Source organism: Anoplopoma fimbria, chromosome 17 (genome assembly GCF_027596085.1).
Source record: "Anoplopoma fimbria isolate UVic2021 breed Golden Eagle Sablefish chromosome 17, Afim_UVic_2022, whole genome shotgun sequence".
In the NCBI taxonomy this organism is placed as follows: Eukaryota; Metazoa; Chordata; class Actinopteri; order Perciformes; family Anoplopomatidae; genus Anoplopoma; species Anoplopoma fimbria.
The window spans coordinates 21,395,321-21,414,236 of NC_072465.1; the positions used below are offsets into that span (position 1 = coordinate 21,395,321).

Genomic DNA, 18,916 nt, shown 5'->3' on the forward strand with positions numbered 1-18,916 from the left:
AGTTTAAGACGGATGTTAAATATATATTTACTGCAATTCATTACCAATTTGGAGTCATCCTTGTGAGGCCAAACATTCAGAACAAACACGCGTCCAACTTGTCTTTTTGAGCCGATCACATTCACTCCTGTAGGGTTTGTTTCATTTATCATCTTCAAAAAAACATCCATTCACATCAGAAAATAAATCTTGGTGCTCCAAAAATGATGGGGCCACAAAAAGCCAATTATGTGCTTTGAATAAAATGCTACTGAAATATATAAAACCAACCAAAGGGCTGTTAGAGAATGCGGCTGTCTCCTGCTCAAAGATAACGACTTTCTATGGTGACTTACAAGAGGTCTACCAAAAAAACCAAACAAAAAAAACCTACATGAGCTTATGTTTTTCCTCCTATTGATGCATTATTTTTCATTAAACCACCTATTCAATTAACTAATGTGCGCAGATAAATATAAATTAACAACAAAACTATAAAACTGTCAGACTGCTGCTGGATGAAGACAAAAGGACGCAGTGTTTATTTACATTTTTAGCCACAATGATTGGAATACTTATGGTGTAACTCAGATTTAATAAGAAGCAGGCAGACTCCTCTTTGTATGTTCTTTTTTTTTTTTTTACCCTACGACCACAGTTCAGGTCTGTAAGATCACATGACGTGATAAACACTCTGCTGCCGCCTTGTGGCTGCATCATCACATTACCACAGAGTATACACATTAACCAATCTTTTTGTGTAGTATTACCTTACCTACTTGTTAAATATTTTGGATATGTCTGGACTATGATTGGATTCTAAACTTGTTGTTTAGTCAAAAATTCCTGTTCATATACAGATGCACCTTCTAACAACATAGAAAAGAGAAACTTTCCCTCTTCATCAATGTGATAATGTGATCTGCACATTCTGTACAGCAAATGTTGAATATCCAAGTAAAAGGAGAAAAAATCTATTTTGACTAGAGGGAGACCCTAAGTAACATTTTTAATGCATTACTTTTACTGGAAAAAGTTTACTTTTTTCAGTTTTGCCACTTTTACTGAAGTAAAGTACCTGAATAGGCTTCTTCTTGCACCACTCTGCTGATCAGAAGCTGGGTTTTTTTAAGTCGTTTCATCAGAGGACAAAGCTCATACGGCAACTAGGCAACAGATGTCTGTTTTAGTGATACAAATTTGGAGTAAGATGCTGCCAACTTGGCCTCCTGATCAACACTGAACTTAACAGTTGCAGTTTTTTTACGCCTCGTACATGTAAACACATGTAAGCTTCTGTACTATAGAAGAGCTTTTAAAAACTTGTTCTGGGTGTGAATTTTCCCTTGAAATTGTTGCATCTGTCATCAAAGGTACTTAATGCTCTGCATTGTAAGTTGATTATTGCGTAGCCAAGTTTTATATTCCAGAGAAACTTGCACGTCTTACTTGTAATACAGGCTTAACAAATAAACAGCGAGAAAAAAATAATCAACTTAATAGCACTGAATATAAATTTATTTTTGGCATTTGCTTGTTACATGCAAAAAAAGAAGAAAAAAAAAGAGTGTCTAATTGAAAACAGGAAGAAAACATTTTGAATCTCCTTTAAAAAAGAAATGTTTGAATAGAAAATGTGATCATCCACTATATTTTGCTATTAAACTGGAGGCCAACATGGCATAGTCTGATCATTTTCATGTCAAAGGTCTTCCTAACAAAAAGCAAACATTTAGAAGCACCTTGATTGTAAAAACAAATCGAAAATATTGAAGCTTGTGGCGCTCAAGAATAAGGAGGATCACCGGTACACAACAGCTACGTATGGTTGTTCGTGCTATTGCTCCGTGCATTTCTATTTTTATTTATGAGTATCAAAAGCTTCAATAAATCAGCAAGATGTCTTTATGTTGTTAACTTTTCAATAAAACAAATAACCAATGTGATGAGTACATATTACTTGAATGTCCTGTGCTATGTGTTAAATATTATACAAAGTGTTGCCAAGCTCACACTGACAGATTTCATAAGGGGAAAAAAACAAAAAAATCTGAAATCAAGAATAACGCAGTATGACCTGCCTTAAAGATGTACAGATCATGCATCTTTTATTTTGCCTTTACTGACCAGTGAAATTAAGCCTATAATCTGCCACCACTTTTTCTCTTATGAAGAAATCGCTTAAAAAAAACCAACCTGTACTTTGTCCACCAGGAGACAGCAGAGTGACAGAGGTAATAAAGTCGCCCTAGCATCAATTCTCAGAGCAATGATGGGAATACATGTGGGAGGAAGGTTACAAAACAAAAGAGGCTGAACAGCTCGGGGAGCCATTAACAACATGTTGACAACATGTAAACACTGAGCTACTGGGGACTGAAGAGACATATTGGGAATGAGTTCACCCATTGGTGACATTATTAGAGGTAATGAATGTGTGTGTGTGTGTGTGTGTGTGTGTGTGTGTGTGTGTGTGTGTGTGTGTGTGTGTGTGTGTGTGTGTGTGTGTGTGTGTGTGTGTGTGTGTGTGTGTGTGTGTGTTATGGCTGGGGATGTAGAACTAGGTTTATCAGTAATTAGTCTTTAATGGGGCACGATTTCTGGAGCAATCTAAAAATGGTGATCTTCGCTCCGAGTGATAGTTACTAAAAGTGATACGGGGTGTGGGTGACCCAGTTGGAGGTCTGATCTTTAGTGCGCTTGGCGGAGCTGTGGGTGGTGAACAGGGATTTGAAGACCTCAGACTTCTCTTTCATTTCTTGAAAGGTCCTTTTGGAGGTGGAAGACGCCAAAGCTTTGGTGCCTTGAGCGGAGCTGGAGGATCCCGAGGGTCCGGCCACATCTAGGTGGTGAAAAGGCAAATGACGGGGTAAACAAAACAGCAGGGTGAAGATAAGAACAAAGGAAAAACAAGGCAAATAATAAGAAAATTCATAAAAAAGGAGGGGAATATGATCGTTGCTAACATTTAAACCATTTATTTTCCTGTCCTGATACAGTTTTAAAATGAATGTTCATTTTGTTCTTTAATAAACAAATTATAATCACTGGATTGGTATTAATTCACTGAACACAAGATTGCAAAACCTGTTCTATTTAAAAGTGCCATGCTGTTTGAATGTGGGGGCGATAACTTAAAGTAATTCTGGCAGACAAGCTAAGCTCAGCACAAATGCCATTTTCAAATTTAGTGGTTGAAGGTGCTTAATATGAAATTCAGAGCATTCAAATAGAAGCAAGCATCCATTTGTCCTCCTGAGCAGAGAGTGAAGTCACATTTCCTCTGTGTCTGTTCAAATCGAAGCTTTTCTGAAGCTTTGTTTGCGTAGCCGAGCCCGTCGCCCATCCTCTGTGTTCATCAAAGAAAAGTGTGGTTAGCTACCTGACTGGCTGCTTTCATCGCCATTTTGTTGTGGACCCGCTGCTAGATCCTCTTGTGGAGCTTGTGTGTCTTCTGTAGGAAGAAACAACAGTCACAACAGTTTTATTAATACAGGGAACTTCCTTCAATGTTTTGTTTAAGTTTAAACTAGCTATGATCTCAGAACATGTATATAACTATATATAAATGATATGTAAGAAATAAATGTTTTCCAATGTTTCACCTGATCATAAACCTTAAAAATCGAAAATAGGCTTTACACAAGCAGGAAGAGAAAAGCTGCACTTGTTCCATCAAAACCTTTTGATTTTGAGTTGCACATCAAGTGTGTTTCTGCCAACATCCTGTTCACTGGTGAGGGCAGAGCCCTGTGCTGTTCTCGAGAGCTAAACAGGAAACCAAACCAAATGTTTTCCAATGAAACAGGACAGCGGATGTCTCTGATCTAAGATGTAGAAACACTGTACCTGTACCCAAAAATCACCATTTATAGGATTTGCTTTTATTTTATTTTCACAAGACTCAGGAATGAAAATAATTTGGGATATAAGTAATAAACACTTCTGTAAACCAAAAAAAAAAAGAGACTAAACTCTATGAGTTACCCAAAATTATTCCATAATTATTCATCTATTTTCCCCTGTTAGTACAGTTTGTTTGGGCTGATGTGAAAGTTGTCAATCAAACCCTTGTGCAGACCAAACCAATCGAAATCGAGACCAGTGAAAAAGTGGTGATTGTGAAATCTGTTTCAGGAAGAAATCATTTATAATTGTACATCAATTGTGTTCATTAAGAGTGTGTGTGTTACAGCGGTCGAGTTGCAGACTAATAATAGCCTACTGATAATGCTTATGATGAGTTATTTCTTCGTGAACTCTTTGTGACACCAAACAACATAAAAATAACCATCATGCGCCTCAGAAGCTTTGAGGTGCTGCATCAGTCACCAAAATGTGATTTTACCGCATGTGTCCCAATGACGCACTGATGATGCAGGATGATAATTGCCAAAACTGTCCAATAGTTGCCTGTCAATCTGTATAAATTCATGTTTACTCCCCTTTCTTTGTTTCTTTAAAAAAAAAAAAAGGAACCAGACCAGAAACTGAAATGCAGCATGGATCTTTTTTTCTTTACAGGTGTGAAAGCACCCTAAAGCCTAAACCTTTAATACATGACAGATAGTGTTGTTTTCTTCCCAAGAGAAATAACGACGAATGATGATCGTTAAGTTTGAATTAATAATTAGACACATTGAGCTTAGGAAATATCCCCAAACCAGTTTAGAAAACCATGCCTGACACATCACAGCAAAAATCACACTAAACTGAAGAAATGATGTGATGGGTCATGTTGGACACCAGGGAATCAAAGCAAACATTTACAAACATTTCAAATGATTACACATTTACGAATGAAAACATTAACTGTCAGAGGAGAAGAGCCGATGAAACATTTCCCACAGAGCATATCTGAATGTGAGTGTGACTCTTATCTATTGGCTTAGGGAAAGTTATTTACATCATCAAAGTCCAAAGATAGCTACAATATCTACACGACTCAAGTAGTTAGAAGATTTTTATAGCGGATGATGGTGTCACATTCTACAGTGGTATTCTAAAACACAGTATCGTATTTTCTCCGTCAAAAGGTTAAATAACTTTGTATTTACGGATGTTTCCTGTGAGTTGACTATTTGAATAGCACGGCTAACTCAAAACAGAAAAATTCAAAACATTATTCAAACGAAGTAGTTCAGGGTTTTTTTTTTAAGCTGCTTGGTTTTGTTTATGTAAAAACAGATTTGTCTGCACATAAAAATGCCTCAAACAGGCTTTACACAAACCTTTTGATTCTGACGGTGTGGACGCAGTTTCAGCTGCTTTGCTCTTCTTTGATTTCTGAAAATGAAGGGAAATGTATGATTGCAAAACTTTCAAAGTATTTATGATTGGATGAATCAGCTTACAAAGATCAATCAGTTTGTCCTAGTTCAGACAATTAGGATACTATTCAAAAGCGAACAGATAAAGCACAAAATAATATCATAATAAAATGTTTTAAAGTCGTATCAATCATGACAACAACCCACTCTCTCACATCATTATCTGAGATTAGCTGTAATTCAGTTTGAACTAAAAACCCACCTTAGTTTTGGCCTTGGCCCGCTTCTCTTCCATCCTGTCCCTCAGCTTCCCCACTTCTTCCTTAGTGCCATTGAGCACAACAACATCCTCATATTTAAACGTGTCGCCACACTAAAACAAAAACAAAGGATAAGAAGAATAAATATTGAACATGAAGATTGATACAAGAGAAAATCATTGTGTTGATTTCAACAGTATCGCCCTTTCCTGCTCAGAGTTGTTGCTATAATTTAGTGTCAAATAATTAAGTTAAATGCATCAGGACACCTTAATGTCTTAAAACGTTGTTATCTAGTGTCTAGTTGAAAATTAACCTTGTGCCAGTAAAAGCTCCCAAGCGTGTGATGAAGAACTATGAACCCGTATGCTTTAAACTTGGATTAATTATTTATTTTGGTCATAATAGCCGACAGCGGCATAGCCCATATTTTTCAGGCCAGTTTGTTTTTTATCCTTTTATGTCATGTAATGTTTTTTTTTTTACTTATTTATTTGGTAATGTGGTCCTTTGAATTGTTTTAACATATCAGAGCTGGGCCATAGGTTGCAAAGGGTTAAGAAACCCTTCATTTACAGTACATGACAGAGAAAGTATTGTGTGTTCACAGGATATTTTCACTTTGACAAATATCTATTTAGTTGTTAGCCTAGTTTAAAAGATGCATTTCTCTGAGGCTAACCAGATTTCTAAAACACATCATCCAACACAACATTCAAATGTGCAAGCCTCTTTAAAAACACATAATGACGAGGTGAAAAGTCCACAAACTGCTTAAACAAGGTTCAGGTGCAGATCAGATAAGGAGATGTTGTCCTATTTTGACTTGCAAAGCAACGTTTTGTTTATCCACCTTTGATGAAAATCATCCCAATTGTTTATGAAGAACCTGTGGCAGAATATGCGGACTAAAATGGCAGATGGTAAAATAAATTAAGCTTATCCGATATGCAATCTTGGTCTTGACCTTTATGAACACATCATGAAATTCAGACCATATCTCCGCTACATCACTTCCCTTTTCACTGTCGGAGAGGCAAACAGAACACAAAACTCAGCGAAGCACATGGAAACAGGTAAGATTCATGGTGTCAAAGATTAATGGTGTAGGGTTGCAGTAACTATTTTCAAACATTTTGACCTGCCGGAACATCCACTCAGGATCACAATGCCGTTTATTCTATTGCAATTATTGTTTGTTAAACCCACTTTAATGGAGAAGTACATTTTTGGGTCACGCCTAGTTAATTAGAATGTAATTAACCTAGGCGTAATCCAAAAATGTACCCATAGTTTTGTATCTAATTATTAGATAATACAAAACCGTGCGAAACTCTTGAAAGACTCACTTCCAAAAGGACTAATCCGACATAAAACCTGTTCGACAGGAGGTTCTCTTTCAAAAAGGGTAACGACACTCGTTTCCAAAGTCCATACGTGTTATTCTCATGGTCTATGACAGTCCAAAAATAAAAGTAACCCTGAAGAACTCTCTACCAAATCCCCCAAAATATATAAAGTCTGGAACTGCTCCATAGACAATTAAATGGGAAAGATGTAGGTGACAATGTTCTGAGTATATAGGTATATTTTGTGTTTTAGAACTATGAACACTACAACAGAATAAAGCTCATTTGGGTACAAAAAAGTTAAATATTCTGAGGGTACACAAAATCAGTTTCAATCTATTCATTGTCTATGGAGAGGCTCTATACCCAATACTGAATGACATTACAAGTTATAAACTTACTTCTCAGGTTTCTGGCTTTGAGGGAGAGTAGCTCTTGTTCACAATATTGATTGAACTTAAAAGGCCATTAAAATAGCATTATCTGAATTAAACCGACAATGGTAAATTGCGGTCAAGTTTCCACTTTGCACGTTAACTCAGCACTGAAAATGGTAGATATGTTGCTGCATTTGATTTATCTAAAGCAGTTTGTAAAAGGGTCAACAAGCCACTTCTGTATGAAACCCACAAAAAAACCAATCGGTGCGTTTTGTCCTTGACATGCTGACCCAAGAGTAGATTGCAATAATCTCGAAAACATGTGTGTTTTCAAAGAAAGGAAAGACACACCCACATACAAATACAAATAGTTAGCCCTTGAGTAACCACCAGGGGATCCATTGTGTTGCCAATGCAGGCTCAGTGGGTGTGAACTCCGGCCATGTGCTCTGTTCGACACAAGAGGGATAATCTCAGGAGCTGACCAGGCAGCAAACAAACTCAGTGGGCGCTGCTCTGAAGTTAGTCACTCTGCTGCTTTTATTACCACAAATGACACAGCACGGTGCGCCCAGAACAGGATCATCTAATCAGTGAACCAAGTGTCAACCGGAGTTTCTTGCTTCAGCACTAAAAAACCAGTGAATACGAAAGTGAACAACAGGTGAATCAACAACGAGACACCGTGGATAATACAATGCGTGTACCTCCAGCTGAGCAGAGGTACTGGGATTAAGATGCGTCTGACAGAAGAAAATTACGCAAGAGGATACAAAAGAAAGATGCAACACACCAGTGAGCAGGAAAGTGTAAGGGGGAGGAGAATGGAAAAAACGTTGAGAGAGAGTGTGTGTGTGTGTTAGGTGTTAGGTGTGAGGTGTGTGTGCGCGCTACTGCCGGTAACCAGGCAGGGACAGACCTCGTCTCGTGGGGATGTGGGGGGAGCAACATAATCAGCAATGAATACAACGAGAGAGAGAGAGAGAGAGAGAGAGAGAGAGAGAGAGAGAGAGAGAGAGAGAGAGAGAGAGAGAGAAAAAAAACCTAAAACCACTCCGTCTCACTCCGTCAGGTTCTCAGACTCTCTGCTCAAAACAACCCTGTGTCAACGAGGTTTAGGTCAATAGCACAGAAATAGTACTACTACACTACTACACTGCATCTACTCCTGTTGCTGCTGACAATGGTGCCCATGGAAATGACTTCTGTTCTCCTCCGGACTCTGGGTGGATTCTAGCAGCGAGCTCGGAGTAGCTGTTCAGGTGACAATGATCAGACCGGGCTCAGATGTCTAATGTTTTACTTCTTCACCAGTCGGACTACAGACTGAACTGCCTCCAAGGTAAATGGCTCACCTTGCCCTGTCTTTGGCATTCTGTCTTTACATGCTGTTTCTGCCTTTAAGTGTGTTTATATGCGTTGCATTGGCATAAACTTTACATGTTTGATTTAAACAGCAAACAAACATAAAATAAAAAGATATTATCTTAAAAACAATTGTTAAGATGTGTTAAATGATTATTTATATCTAAAACTAGAGATGTTAAGATTTTTTGACTGAACATAAATAATGGCGTTGTTTTTCCAAGAACAGTAGTACATGAACAGCAAGGGGACTCAAGTGAGGACATTTCACTGACATGGGAATTGTCATCAGGGACATTCTCTGCTCTGTCTACAATACCCCATCATCTCTAGTCTGTCTCAGTAAAGAATATTCTGCATTGACAAGAGCCTGACAGCTCACTGGTTCACCCGAGAGCAACTTTTGAGTCATTGTATCCTCCAGAAGGTTTCATTTAACCTTTCAAAAATGCATGAATTTGAGTGGTTAGAACGATGTAGTAATGAAGGAAGTACAGAACAGAAACTAGAGACTAACTTTAGTATTTCAGGTTTGAGGTTACGCAAGTTTGGTATACAAATGCTATCAGTGGACAGCTGCCATTGCTCAAAAACTAATTTGCTTGAGAAACTGTTCTGGATGGAAACTGTCAGAAACAATTGAAGTGCCCCGAGAGTTCCCTTGCATTCAGATTTTAATCAAAAATAGACCTTGGCATATAATAATTAATTATAATAGTAATGACTTCCAAAGGGGCAGGCTCTTTGTGCCTCAATATCAAATACTACTCGTCAGCTACGGAGGTTCAGAGGGTTCTTGTGATGTGTTTTACATGACAGGTATGACTGCAGGGTATCACACTTATTTCCCGCTCTTTTCTCAAATGAAACATATCCTCATACCTCATAAAAATGTTGTTTGATAGCATTTATTATAATTTTCAAATGATCCGCCAAAGCTCCTTCATTCATCCTCTATATTATGTTTAAATTAAAGCTGTAATCACTTTCCTTATTGGTAACATTTATTTGTAAAAAAAAAATTTAGTGAATGCAAATTATTATAAATGAATTGGTTAAATCTATGAAATAACAAAACATAGGCACTCAATTATCCAAAATGTCACTTTTTTTTTACCTTTTCTTTTCGGGGATGGGAGGATGTATTACTCTGTATGATTATACAAATCCAACTGAATGAAGATCCTACATACATCAGGGATGATAATGCTTTTAAATGTTACATTTCAGAAAGATGGATCACAATGTTCAGCCAATTTTGCGCTAAAATTTCAAATAACAGTTGTTAAAAAGACTAAAAACTGGCTCCATCAATTAGCGCTAACCTACATATTTAACCCTATTTATTATCCCTCAAGGGTCCAAGACCCTACTGCGAATTACCAATGCGGATGTTTTCATTGCAGGAGTTTCATCTGTGGTGGTGCTGTTTGTCTAGGGTGAAGAAGGGCTATTATGTGCCAGCTTGAGCGGACAAAACGCAGCTTCCTGTTGTGTCTGGGGATGAGTATCATCATCTGTTCAGTTATTTACATGAGGGCCAGGATGCCAACAGAGCCCAAGCTTCCAAAGCTTCCAGAGCCTCCAAGTTGCAGGTCCTTCTCCCCTGAATGTAAAGCTTTACTGCCCAGCATGCAGGAAGGAGTGGAGCGGTACCACCGTGACTGCCAGGTAAGTCGACATACAAGTAAAACTGAAGATGTATCCAAAGTCATGAAAAATAAAAAAAACCACCTCAAGGGTAACTATGTTTTGATGGCAGGTGTAGTGTTAATACATATTTGTTTCCGTTTATAGGAGGAAAGCTATATTCTGAATAGTCGCATACAGTGTTCCAATCTGATCAGAGACCTACACTTCATCACGAGGCCTCTAAGTCGGGAGGAGGAGGACTACCCTTTAGCATTCATTGTGACTATTCACAAAGAGCTGGAGCTATTTGTACGCCTGTTCCGGGCCATTTACACTCCACAAAATGTCTACTGCATTCATGTGGACAATAAGGCTTCAACGGAGTACAAGGTGGCTGTAATGAAGCTAGTCAGCTGCTTTAACAATACCTTCATATCCAGCCGCAGCGAGACAGTGACGTACGCTGGGTTTTCCCGTCTGCAAGCAGATTTAGACTGCATGAAGGATTTGGCAGCGTCCAAGATAGGATGGAGGAAGGTGGTTAATCTGTGCGGACAGGATTTCCCCGTCATGAGCAACATGGAACTGGTGCGGTACATGCAGAGCAAAGAGTGGAGGGACAGAAACATGACGCCTGGGATCAAGCAGCCGGTGTCTATGAGACACAGGACACAGTTCCAGCACCGCGAGATAACGGGCTCACGTGTAGCTTTGATGGGGTCGGGAATAAAGAAAGGTCCGCCACCACACAATCTGCAAGTATATTTTGGAACAGCCTACTATGCTCTCACGAGGGATTTTGTTGACTTTGTTCTGAAAAGCCCAATCGCCCGGGACCTCTTGGAGTGGTCCAAAGACACGTTCAGTCCAGACGAGCACTACTGGGTGACACTCAGCCACATCAAAGGTAAACTGCAAATGGGTAGATGGGACAAAAGCAGCACAAATTGTAGAAAAGAACTATTAATTATTAACTAGTGTGATTATGATGTTTAAACAAAATGAGTTGTGTGTTACAGAAACGCAATCAATGCAACGAGGTCAAACAGCATATTTGGTCATTAAAGGTTTTACACCAGCTCATTGACTGCGCTTTATGGCAGGGGCTCAAATTTGCATGAGCGGCGAGAGCTAAAGCCATATGATGGTAATAGACAACACCTCAGTTAAATCGCCTTTTGAGAGGGAAAACAGAAAATGTTGTTACTGTTGGCAGTGTCACCAATGTAAAAACTGTTTGAAATGAAATAGGTCAATTCCAATCTCCATAACAGTATATTACACAATATAGAATGTTCTCTGATAATTCAATAAATAAATAAATAGGCTTAATGTAATAACCACATGGTTTTATAAACACTTGTGTGAATCAAATACTAGAAAAGTATTTTTCTCATTTAATTAAGAACTTTAGTGCAAAATAATCAAATGTTGGGTAAATATATGCACGTTTTTGTCAATTTAAAACAACAGAATTGTGTAGCGTAGTATCTCAATACATGATTTCTTTAGATATGATTCCATGAGAAGGCTAAAAAAGTTATATTGCATCACCGCTCAGCCCTAACTGAAATGTGACAGCATTTAAAAAGATGCTGGAACATGTTCTTTGCAACAAATTTAAATTGAAAATGTTTTAGCCCATTATTAGCAGCTTGAAAAGATGGCACGTTACATATATGCACCCTTGGTAACTGTCCTTTTTTAAAAGCTTGAGTCAAATCAAATTTGAAACTGACACAGAGACTGTTTGCATCCTACACTCAAAAGACATGTATATGAGTTATCAAGAATTACTGCCATTGGTCTTTACTAAGAAGGTGGTTGAAATGCAGTGGGCTTTTTTCCCAAGGGAAACCAATCAAGTGTAACTTGGACAAGTTGCAAAAAGAGGACAGTTGTGGTTTAGGAAGTGGTTTCCAACTGCTCATTTCAGTTTTACTCAAGAAAAAAAGGAGAACTTACTGGCAGTTCCCCCACACAGTGGATGAGACCGTTCAAAAGAGGGAAGTTAATTAACTGAGTAGTTAAAGGATGTCAAAAACTAGAATAAGTTCTTGTTTGGTTATGTGTTTCAAGAAGCTCCAGGCAGCCATCTCGATGGAGGTTGGGAAGGAGACATCCGGTCAATCAAGTGGAGGGATCAAGAGGGAAGGGCACACGATGGCTGCAAAGGTACAGTACTAAAGTGCATGTGTAATAATAATCAACTATGGTCTTGCTTAAATTCTACTTGTCTTGTGAATTATTGATACCGCCATTGCAACAGAATCTGTAATGTTATTTAAAAAACAAATGATCAAATTCCACTACTACACACATAAACATGTACTAATTAATAACCTTTTCCTCACATTAGCCTACCTCATACTCTTCATCTCTCCTATGACCACAACATTGTCTGCTCCCTTGGCTCTTTGGCTCCAGACGGGATTACAGGAACAATTTCTTGCTACGGCAACACAAGATTTACTCAAAAAGATGATAAAATGACAGATATGAGGATTTATCTGATATGACGTACTCCTCAGTAGGTTTTCTGTGTTTTAAATGACCTTTTAGAGGTAAAAGATTTAAAATATATATTTTGTAATGTAACAATGTGGTGCACAACACAACTCTAATATACAAGTAAAGAGCAACATTTGTTGTTGTCTTGTTCTAGGGCATTACGTACGAGACATCTGTATCTATGGAGTGGAAGACCTAACATGGATCATCAACAGGAACAGCATGTTTGCCAATAAGTTTGAGAGTAATACCTTTCCTGGGGCCCTGGACTGCATGGAGCAGTGGCACAGGACCAAGGTGTTGAACCAGGCAACTGTTTCCATAGAGCCAGCATGGCTTCTGGCCACACAGAGAAACTCAAGCAGCAGCTACTTCAACAGCACGTCTGGAGCATGAAAGCACTGTCGGGATCCTCAACTAAAAGTTTGGCGACATGCATTTCAGATGATTTGCACCCGTTCAGTGGCTGTGAATGTCAACAATGTGGGCTGGAAAAAAGGACAAACAGTCCACTTCTTCTGTGGCAATGTTACTGTTGAAGGACATATTTGTCTATGTATGAAACTGTAATGGCTGTTCTGATAATCAGGTGACCAAAATAACTTTACTTTAGTAGAGTAATGCAGGTTACGCAAAAGTACAATGAATTTAATTTAAAATATAGTATAGTATAGTAAGAGATACTATTTGAGACTTTTGCACTATACAAGTCATTTTAACAACTAAATATGACTTTCATATTGTTTAATTTAATTAAATATTGATATATTTATATTGTGTGTGTGGTCAAGTAAAACAAAAACCATTGATTGGTTTATTTAATTAGAGCACTGCAGGTGTAAACAAACCAAAATAAAGACGATAAAGAATAAAAAAAAAAAATCTCCCTTCTTTCCTTTTAACATGACTATGGGCTCTATTTTACATCACAATGCAACAGAGTAATGGGAGAGGCCGGAGGCAGAGGGTTCACCGGCCAAAGACCGCAAACCTGTCTCTTCCCTCCCTTCACAATATGCCGGTAACATTAGTTCAGCAGCACGCGTCACTGGAAGGCGACAAATGGTAAACAAACTTCATTACTAATTTGTAAACAGAGTATGAAACTCATCAATATAAGAAAATTCTAGGGCTTTACCGAATAGTTGGAAGCTTCAAAAGATTCATTCATAATGTTGAAATTAAAATCATCCATCAAAAGTGGAGTTGGACAAACCCTAAATGCACCATGCTTTTTAGAACATGGGTCCTAAGAGTCCATAGCCATGAAAGGCTGTGCTTTGCGCAAAATGTTCACATTGACGGTGCTAACGTGCTAACATTGAGCAGGTTTAATGTTCACCATCTTTGCTGACATTTTTTCATTTTGCACAAAACACAAGTTACAGCAGAGGTGAAAACACAAGTGAAAAGAACTTGCTCCTGTAATCCTAATGGTATTATCTAGAAAGTCAAGGTCAAGGTGTTACTTGCCTTGGGCAGGCAGCGTTGTTGATTTTACTCTAAAGCACTTAAAGAGAGGTATTCAGTCATAGTCTCAGGATTAAGGTTGGCATGGTTAGTGATAACAGTGGTTGTTCAACATTTGGATATTTTTTTCCCGGCACTTTTATGAGCAAATCAGTTTTGCAAAGGGGACTTGTTCCAACAAAGAGCTGCAGGTTCTGATCAGTTCAAGTAAACTGCAAACTTCAAACACACATAGTTACGGTAAAACACATAGCCTTAGACCACAAATAGCTAACAAAGGGGACTGCAAAAGTGTGGGCCTGCTGCTTAAAAGGTCCCGAGGCCAGATCTCAATGTCCAATGTCCGTCCTATGACCTGTAGGCTCTGAACCTCTCCACCGGTTTACAATTGCATGTTTCATGTCGTGTTAGAGAATATTAGGATAGATGCAAAAGTGGCCCTCTATAAGCAAGTGATATTAAATAAGAGGCAGGCAAAGTCTTGCCTCTTATTTATAGCCAGTGGCTATAAATACTAGAAATGTTGTGTTGCCTAATAAGTCTATCTAAGCAAACATCAGTGCAGAGAGAGCCAGGTTCCCACAATCGGCACAGTAACTTTTCTTCCCGTTTCAGGCCCTATTTATGGCAAGTAAAACCACTGGGCAAAGATGCTTTCATACATAGAAACAACAACAACAGTGACTGGATATGATCTGCTGTCTGCTACCACATGATAGCCTGTGCATGAGAAGTTATGACCATAGTTTTAAAGTTACTTAAAATAGGTCAGGTCCCCACAATTGTCCGTAGGCCTGCATCTTATTCCCATTTGGGTCATTGTCAGGAACGGCCGAAAAATATGAAAAGTAAAACCGTAATGATGCATTGACGCTTGGATGAAAAAGAGTAAAAAGAAATAAGAGATGTCTTAAGGATAGCTGGGCCTGTGACAATAGTTTACCTTTCTTACAATTATGATGGAAATAATGCCCAAAAAATGCCAAAATGAAATCAAATAATGTAGCGAACAACGGAGAGCGAGCTGTATCCAGCAGTGTGACAGTTAAAAGGCGTCCCCTCTCAATACACTTTGCAGTATGTACATAACGCATTAATAATAAATATGTCCCATAGAGCTCATACTAAACACAACACTTCCATGGGTCCTCAGCAATACACCCGCCGAGTGTAAAATCGATCGGGTGAAATATTGTTCAGAAAATCAAAAGGACAGACATAAAGACATTCAAACAGAGACTCCTTCCATTTGAGTTAAATGACCAAACATTTGCCAAAGACAATCACACATCAGAATGGGTTCAGAAATGAGTAAGCCACTTCTGCTTTGGCCTTTTTAGCATAACTGTCCTTCAGGACCAAATTAACAAAAAAAACTTATTTTTTCAGAACTGTAACTATGTATATTTCTCAGTAATGTTGATAAGATTTTCTGTTCATCTATTAGTATCATAATCAAAAACAGGGAGATTCTTAGGCTAAGAGTCTGCCGTAAGGGTCAGACTCTTTATGGTATATGTTTACTGATTTGTAGTGTTCCTTAAATTATTCATTTTTTAATTTTGAGTATTTTCTAAATAACTGAAAAGGTGTTTTTTTATTTATTACAAGCTACATATATTTTCTGGATAGCTCACAATTTAGTGAACAATGTTCTGAGATTTCCAAACGTCCAATGGGAGCTTTAGACGATTACACTTCTGAAACCACGTCAATGCCAGACTGCTAATGTTTTATCTACATTGATAACAATGCTGCTTATTTACCAAGCATAAGCAGTAAGAGAACTGCAGAGGCAGAATCGCTGTCAAACATTGAGAGGTCACTAATGGAGAGGTTTCGTGGAAAGAAAGATTAAAAATCTACTAGAAGAATGAAAAATGAAAAAAAAAGATGAAATATTGCTCACCTTGTGGCAGATTTCTGTCTTGACCTCCTTCAGTGCCCTGTCAGAAAAGACACAGCCACAGGTCTGCAGGTAACAAAACCTGAAAATAGAAACATTGGAGTTTATCATATGTGCCATTTCCTGCACAAAGTGAATTGTCAATGCAAGTGTGTGTGACGCATTCTCCTAACAAAGTTTTATCTTAACATTTGGATGAAAGTCAATACTGGTGATAAGAACAGTGGAGTTCTGCACTACCAACATATATTAACTTTTATAGCCCGATGTGGTCAACACAAAACTAGATTCTCTTGATTATACTTGACGCATTATACATGGAGCAGAAGAGCACCAGCCTTTTTATAATTCTTAGGTTTTTGACTGTTTACTTGTTGTTGGTTACCTGTGCTTGCCATTCATCTCCAACCCAACAACAGGGCAGATGAACATGCCGCAGTGGACGTCTTCATATATGTCTCCTTTAGTATTACTTCTCTCTCCCTTCCACTCAGGGTTATCAGTCAAGTTCAGTTCCTTTATATCCTGAAAAGGGAGTGGATGGAAAAACAGGTTAAAAATTGAATAAGAAATCAATACAAGTGCATAGGGATGGGCAATATATCAATATTGTGAGAAGAGACTAGATATTGTCTTAGATATCATAATAGAAGTGTTGTCTTTTCCTGATTTACTTACTAGACTGTTCTATTATTTACCTACTTAGTCATTATATCCACATAACTGATGATTTATCAAAACTTATATTTTGTAAATATATTGTGAAAGCACCTATGGTCAACCCTACAATATTGCGAGAGGTATTTAGTCAATAATATCCCTTTGGTTGATTTTTTTACCCCTTTTCGCCCAGCCCTACAAATCTACCGCAGTGTCATCACCCACAGAGACACACACATGAATTTGGAAACACAAATATAAACCTCATGTTTATATATATTTTATAGTAAGAGAGACTATTTGAGACTCCTGCACTACACAAATCATTTTAACAACTAAATATGACTTTCATATTGTTTAATTTAATTAAATATTGATATATTTATATTGTGTGTGGTCAAAACCATTGATTGATTTTTTTATTTATTTAATTAGAGCACTGCAGGTGTAAACAAACCAAAATAAAGACGATAAAGAATAAAAAAAGAGATCTCCCTTCTTTCCTTTTAACATGACTATGGGCTCTATTTTACATCATAATGCAACAGAGTAATGGGAGAGGCCGGAGGCAGAGGGTTCACCTGCCAACGACCACAAACCTGTCTCTTCCCTCCCTTCACAATACAAGGCATTTCATAGGATAACTCACATTGTACAGCAAAACTTCACTGTCACCATACCTTGATCCCACGGATGTGTGCCACCGCCTCAGCGTTGGGTCTCTCAGCAGTCTTATCCAACAGATATTCAATGACAGAATCTTTGTTGTAGAGCCTGAAACAGAACATGGACCAGACTGTTAGGACACAGTGTGCTGCAATAAAGCAGATATACAGTACCAGTCAAAAGTGTGGACACACCTTCTCATTCAACTACTTTGAAGAATCTAAAATATAAAACATATTCTGGTTTGTTGAGCATTTGTTTGTTTACCACATAATTCCATATGTGTTCCTTCATAGTTTGGATGTCTTCAATATTAATCTACAATGTAAAACAAAATAAAAAATAAAAATAAAGAAAAACCATTGAATGAGAAGGTGTGTCCAAACTTTTGACTGGTACTGTATTACAAATATGGGTGGATCGATGGACAATGTTTACTCAATAGTTTATGGTACAGACACAATGTGTGTTTGTTCATAAATGTCACACATGACTTACTTTCCCAGATCACAGGAAACAATGGGGCGTCTGAGTTTCTCCTGGCTCAGGGCACAGTATTTCCATTTGGCAGCCAACTCTGCACTTTTATCAACCTGGAGACAAGAACAGATATGTAAGAGAACGACACACACACACACACACACACACACACACATACATACACACAGACAGACAGACAGACAGACATACATACATACATACATACACACACACACACACACACACAGACAGACAGACAGACACATACACACACACATACATATACATACACACACACACACACACACACACACACACATACATACACACACACACACAGGGGGTTAATAGACACATGTTCTGCTTTAAAAGCTAACGTTAGCTAGCTAGCTGTCGTGTAAGTTAACACAGCATAACACCTCACAAGACAAATACAAACTATTGCTAATACATCCGTGTTAATAAATAACATACATACAATAACTATCACGTCATCATTTCTTCATAATTGTAAATGCTAATAGCCTAATAAGCTAATAATAGTCTTGCGCTACTCTGTTAGCCACCTAAGCTAACTAGCTAGTGGCAGCTATGCTAACCGTGGATTTGAAAATAAAATAATAAATAAGCTTAACACACCTTCTCCACTTTTTTGGGGCCTTTCACCAACTCGTGCCTTTTAGGAATCGTGCCGCCATCACACCCCATCTTGTAAAGTTGAGTTTGAATCACCCAAATAACTCCGGCTAGCTAGCTTACTATGTACAGAGCTACAGACCGGAAGTTATCAGGTTGTAAACAAACAACGAGAGTTCTGCAAAGCTCGCGAGATTTGCGCGTAATTTCTTTATGTGGCCCTCTAGTGGCTGAACGAAGTCTTCGCATGTATTTTCTAGCATCAGCCACAGTGTGGAAGCATCACCCTTGATTTCAGTTTCTGTTCAGCAAGCAGACCAAATGGGAGCTGCCAGAGGAATGAGAATCAAGT

General features: G+C 38.2%; 2 protein-coding genes across 3 annotated transcripts; one reads left to right on the plus strand and one right to left on the minus strand.

Moving 5' to 3' along the window:
* Nucleotides 1-1,489: 1,489 nt before the first annotated feature.
* On the minus strand, nucleotides 1,490-18,737 carry rtf2 (replication termination factor 2). The gene is made up of 9 exons (XM_054617219.1): nucleotides 18,568-18,737; nucleotides 17,947-18,041; nucleotides 17,463-17,556; nucleotides 16,508-16,647; nucleotides 16,126-16,204; nucleotides 5,512-5,622; nucleotides 5,211-5,265; nucleotides 3,362-3,433; nucleotides 1,490-2,821 (listed from the first exon to the last, which is right to left on the minus strand). The coding sequence occupies exons 1-9, from the start codon at nucleotides 18,634-18,636 to the stop codon at nucleotides 2,625-2,627; spliced, it is 912 nt and encodes a 303-aa protein (XP_054473194.1). The 5' UTR covers nucleotides 18,637-18,737; the 3' UTR covers nucleotides 1,490-2,624.
* gcnt7 (glucosaminyl (N-acetyl) transferase family member 7) lies at nucleotides 7,918-13,609 on the plus strand. 2 transcript variants are annotated; one of them, XM_054617217.1, is made up of 5 exons: nucleotides 7,918-8,580; nucleotides 10,010-10,274; nucleotides 10,401-11,142; nucleotides 12,315-12,410; nucleotides 12,901-13,609. In XM_054617217.1, the coding sequence occupies exons 2-5, from the start codon at nucleotides 10,059-10,061 to the stop codon at nucleotides 13,140-13,142; spliced, it is 1,296 nt and encodes a 431-aa protein (XP_054473192.1). In that variant the 5' UTR covers nucleotides 7,918-8,580; nucleotides 10,010-10,058; the 3' UTR covers nucleotides 13,143-13,609. The 2 variants fall into 2 exon arrangements, with proteins under 2 accessions (XP_054473192.1, XP_054473193.1); XM_054617218.1 differs by having other exon boundaries at nucleotides 12,318-12,410; nucleotides 12,901-13,601.
* Nucleotides 18,738-18,916: the final 179 nt, after the last annotated feature.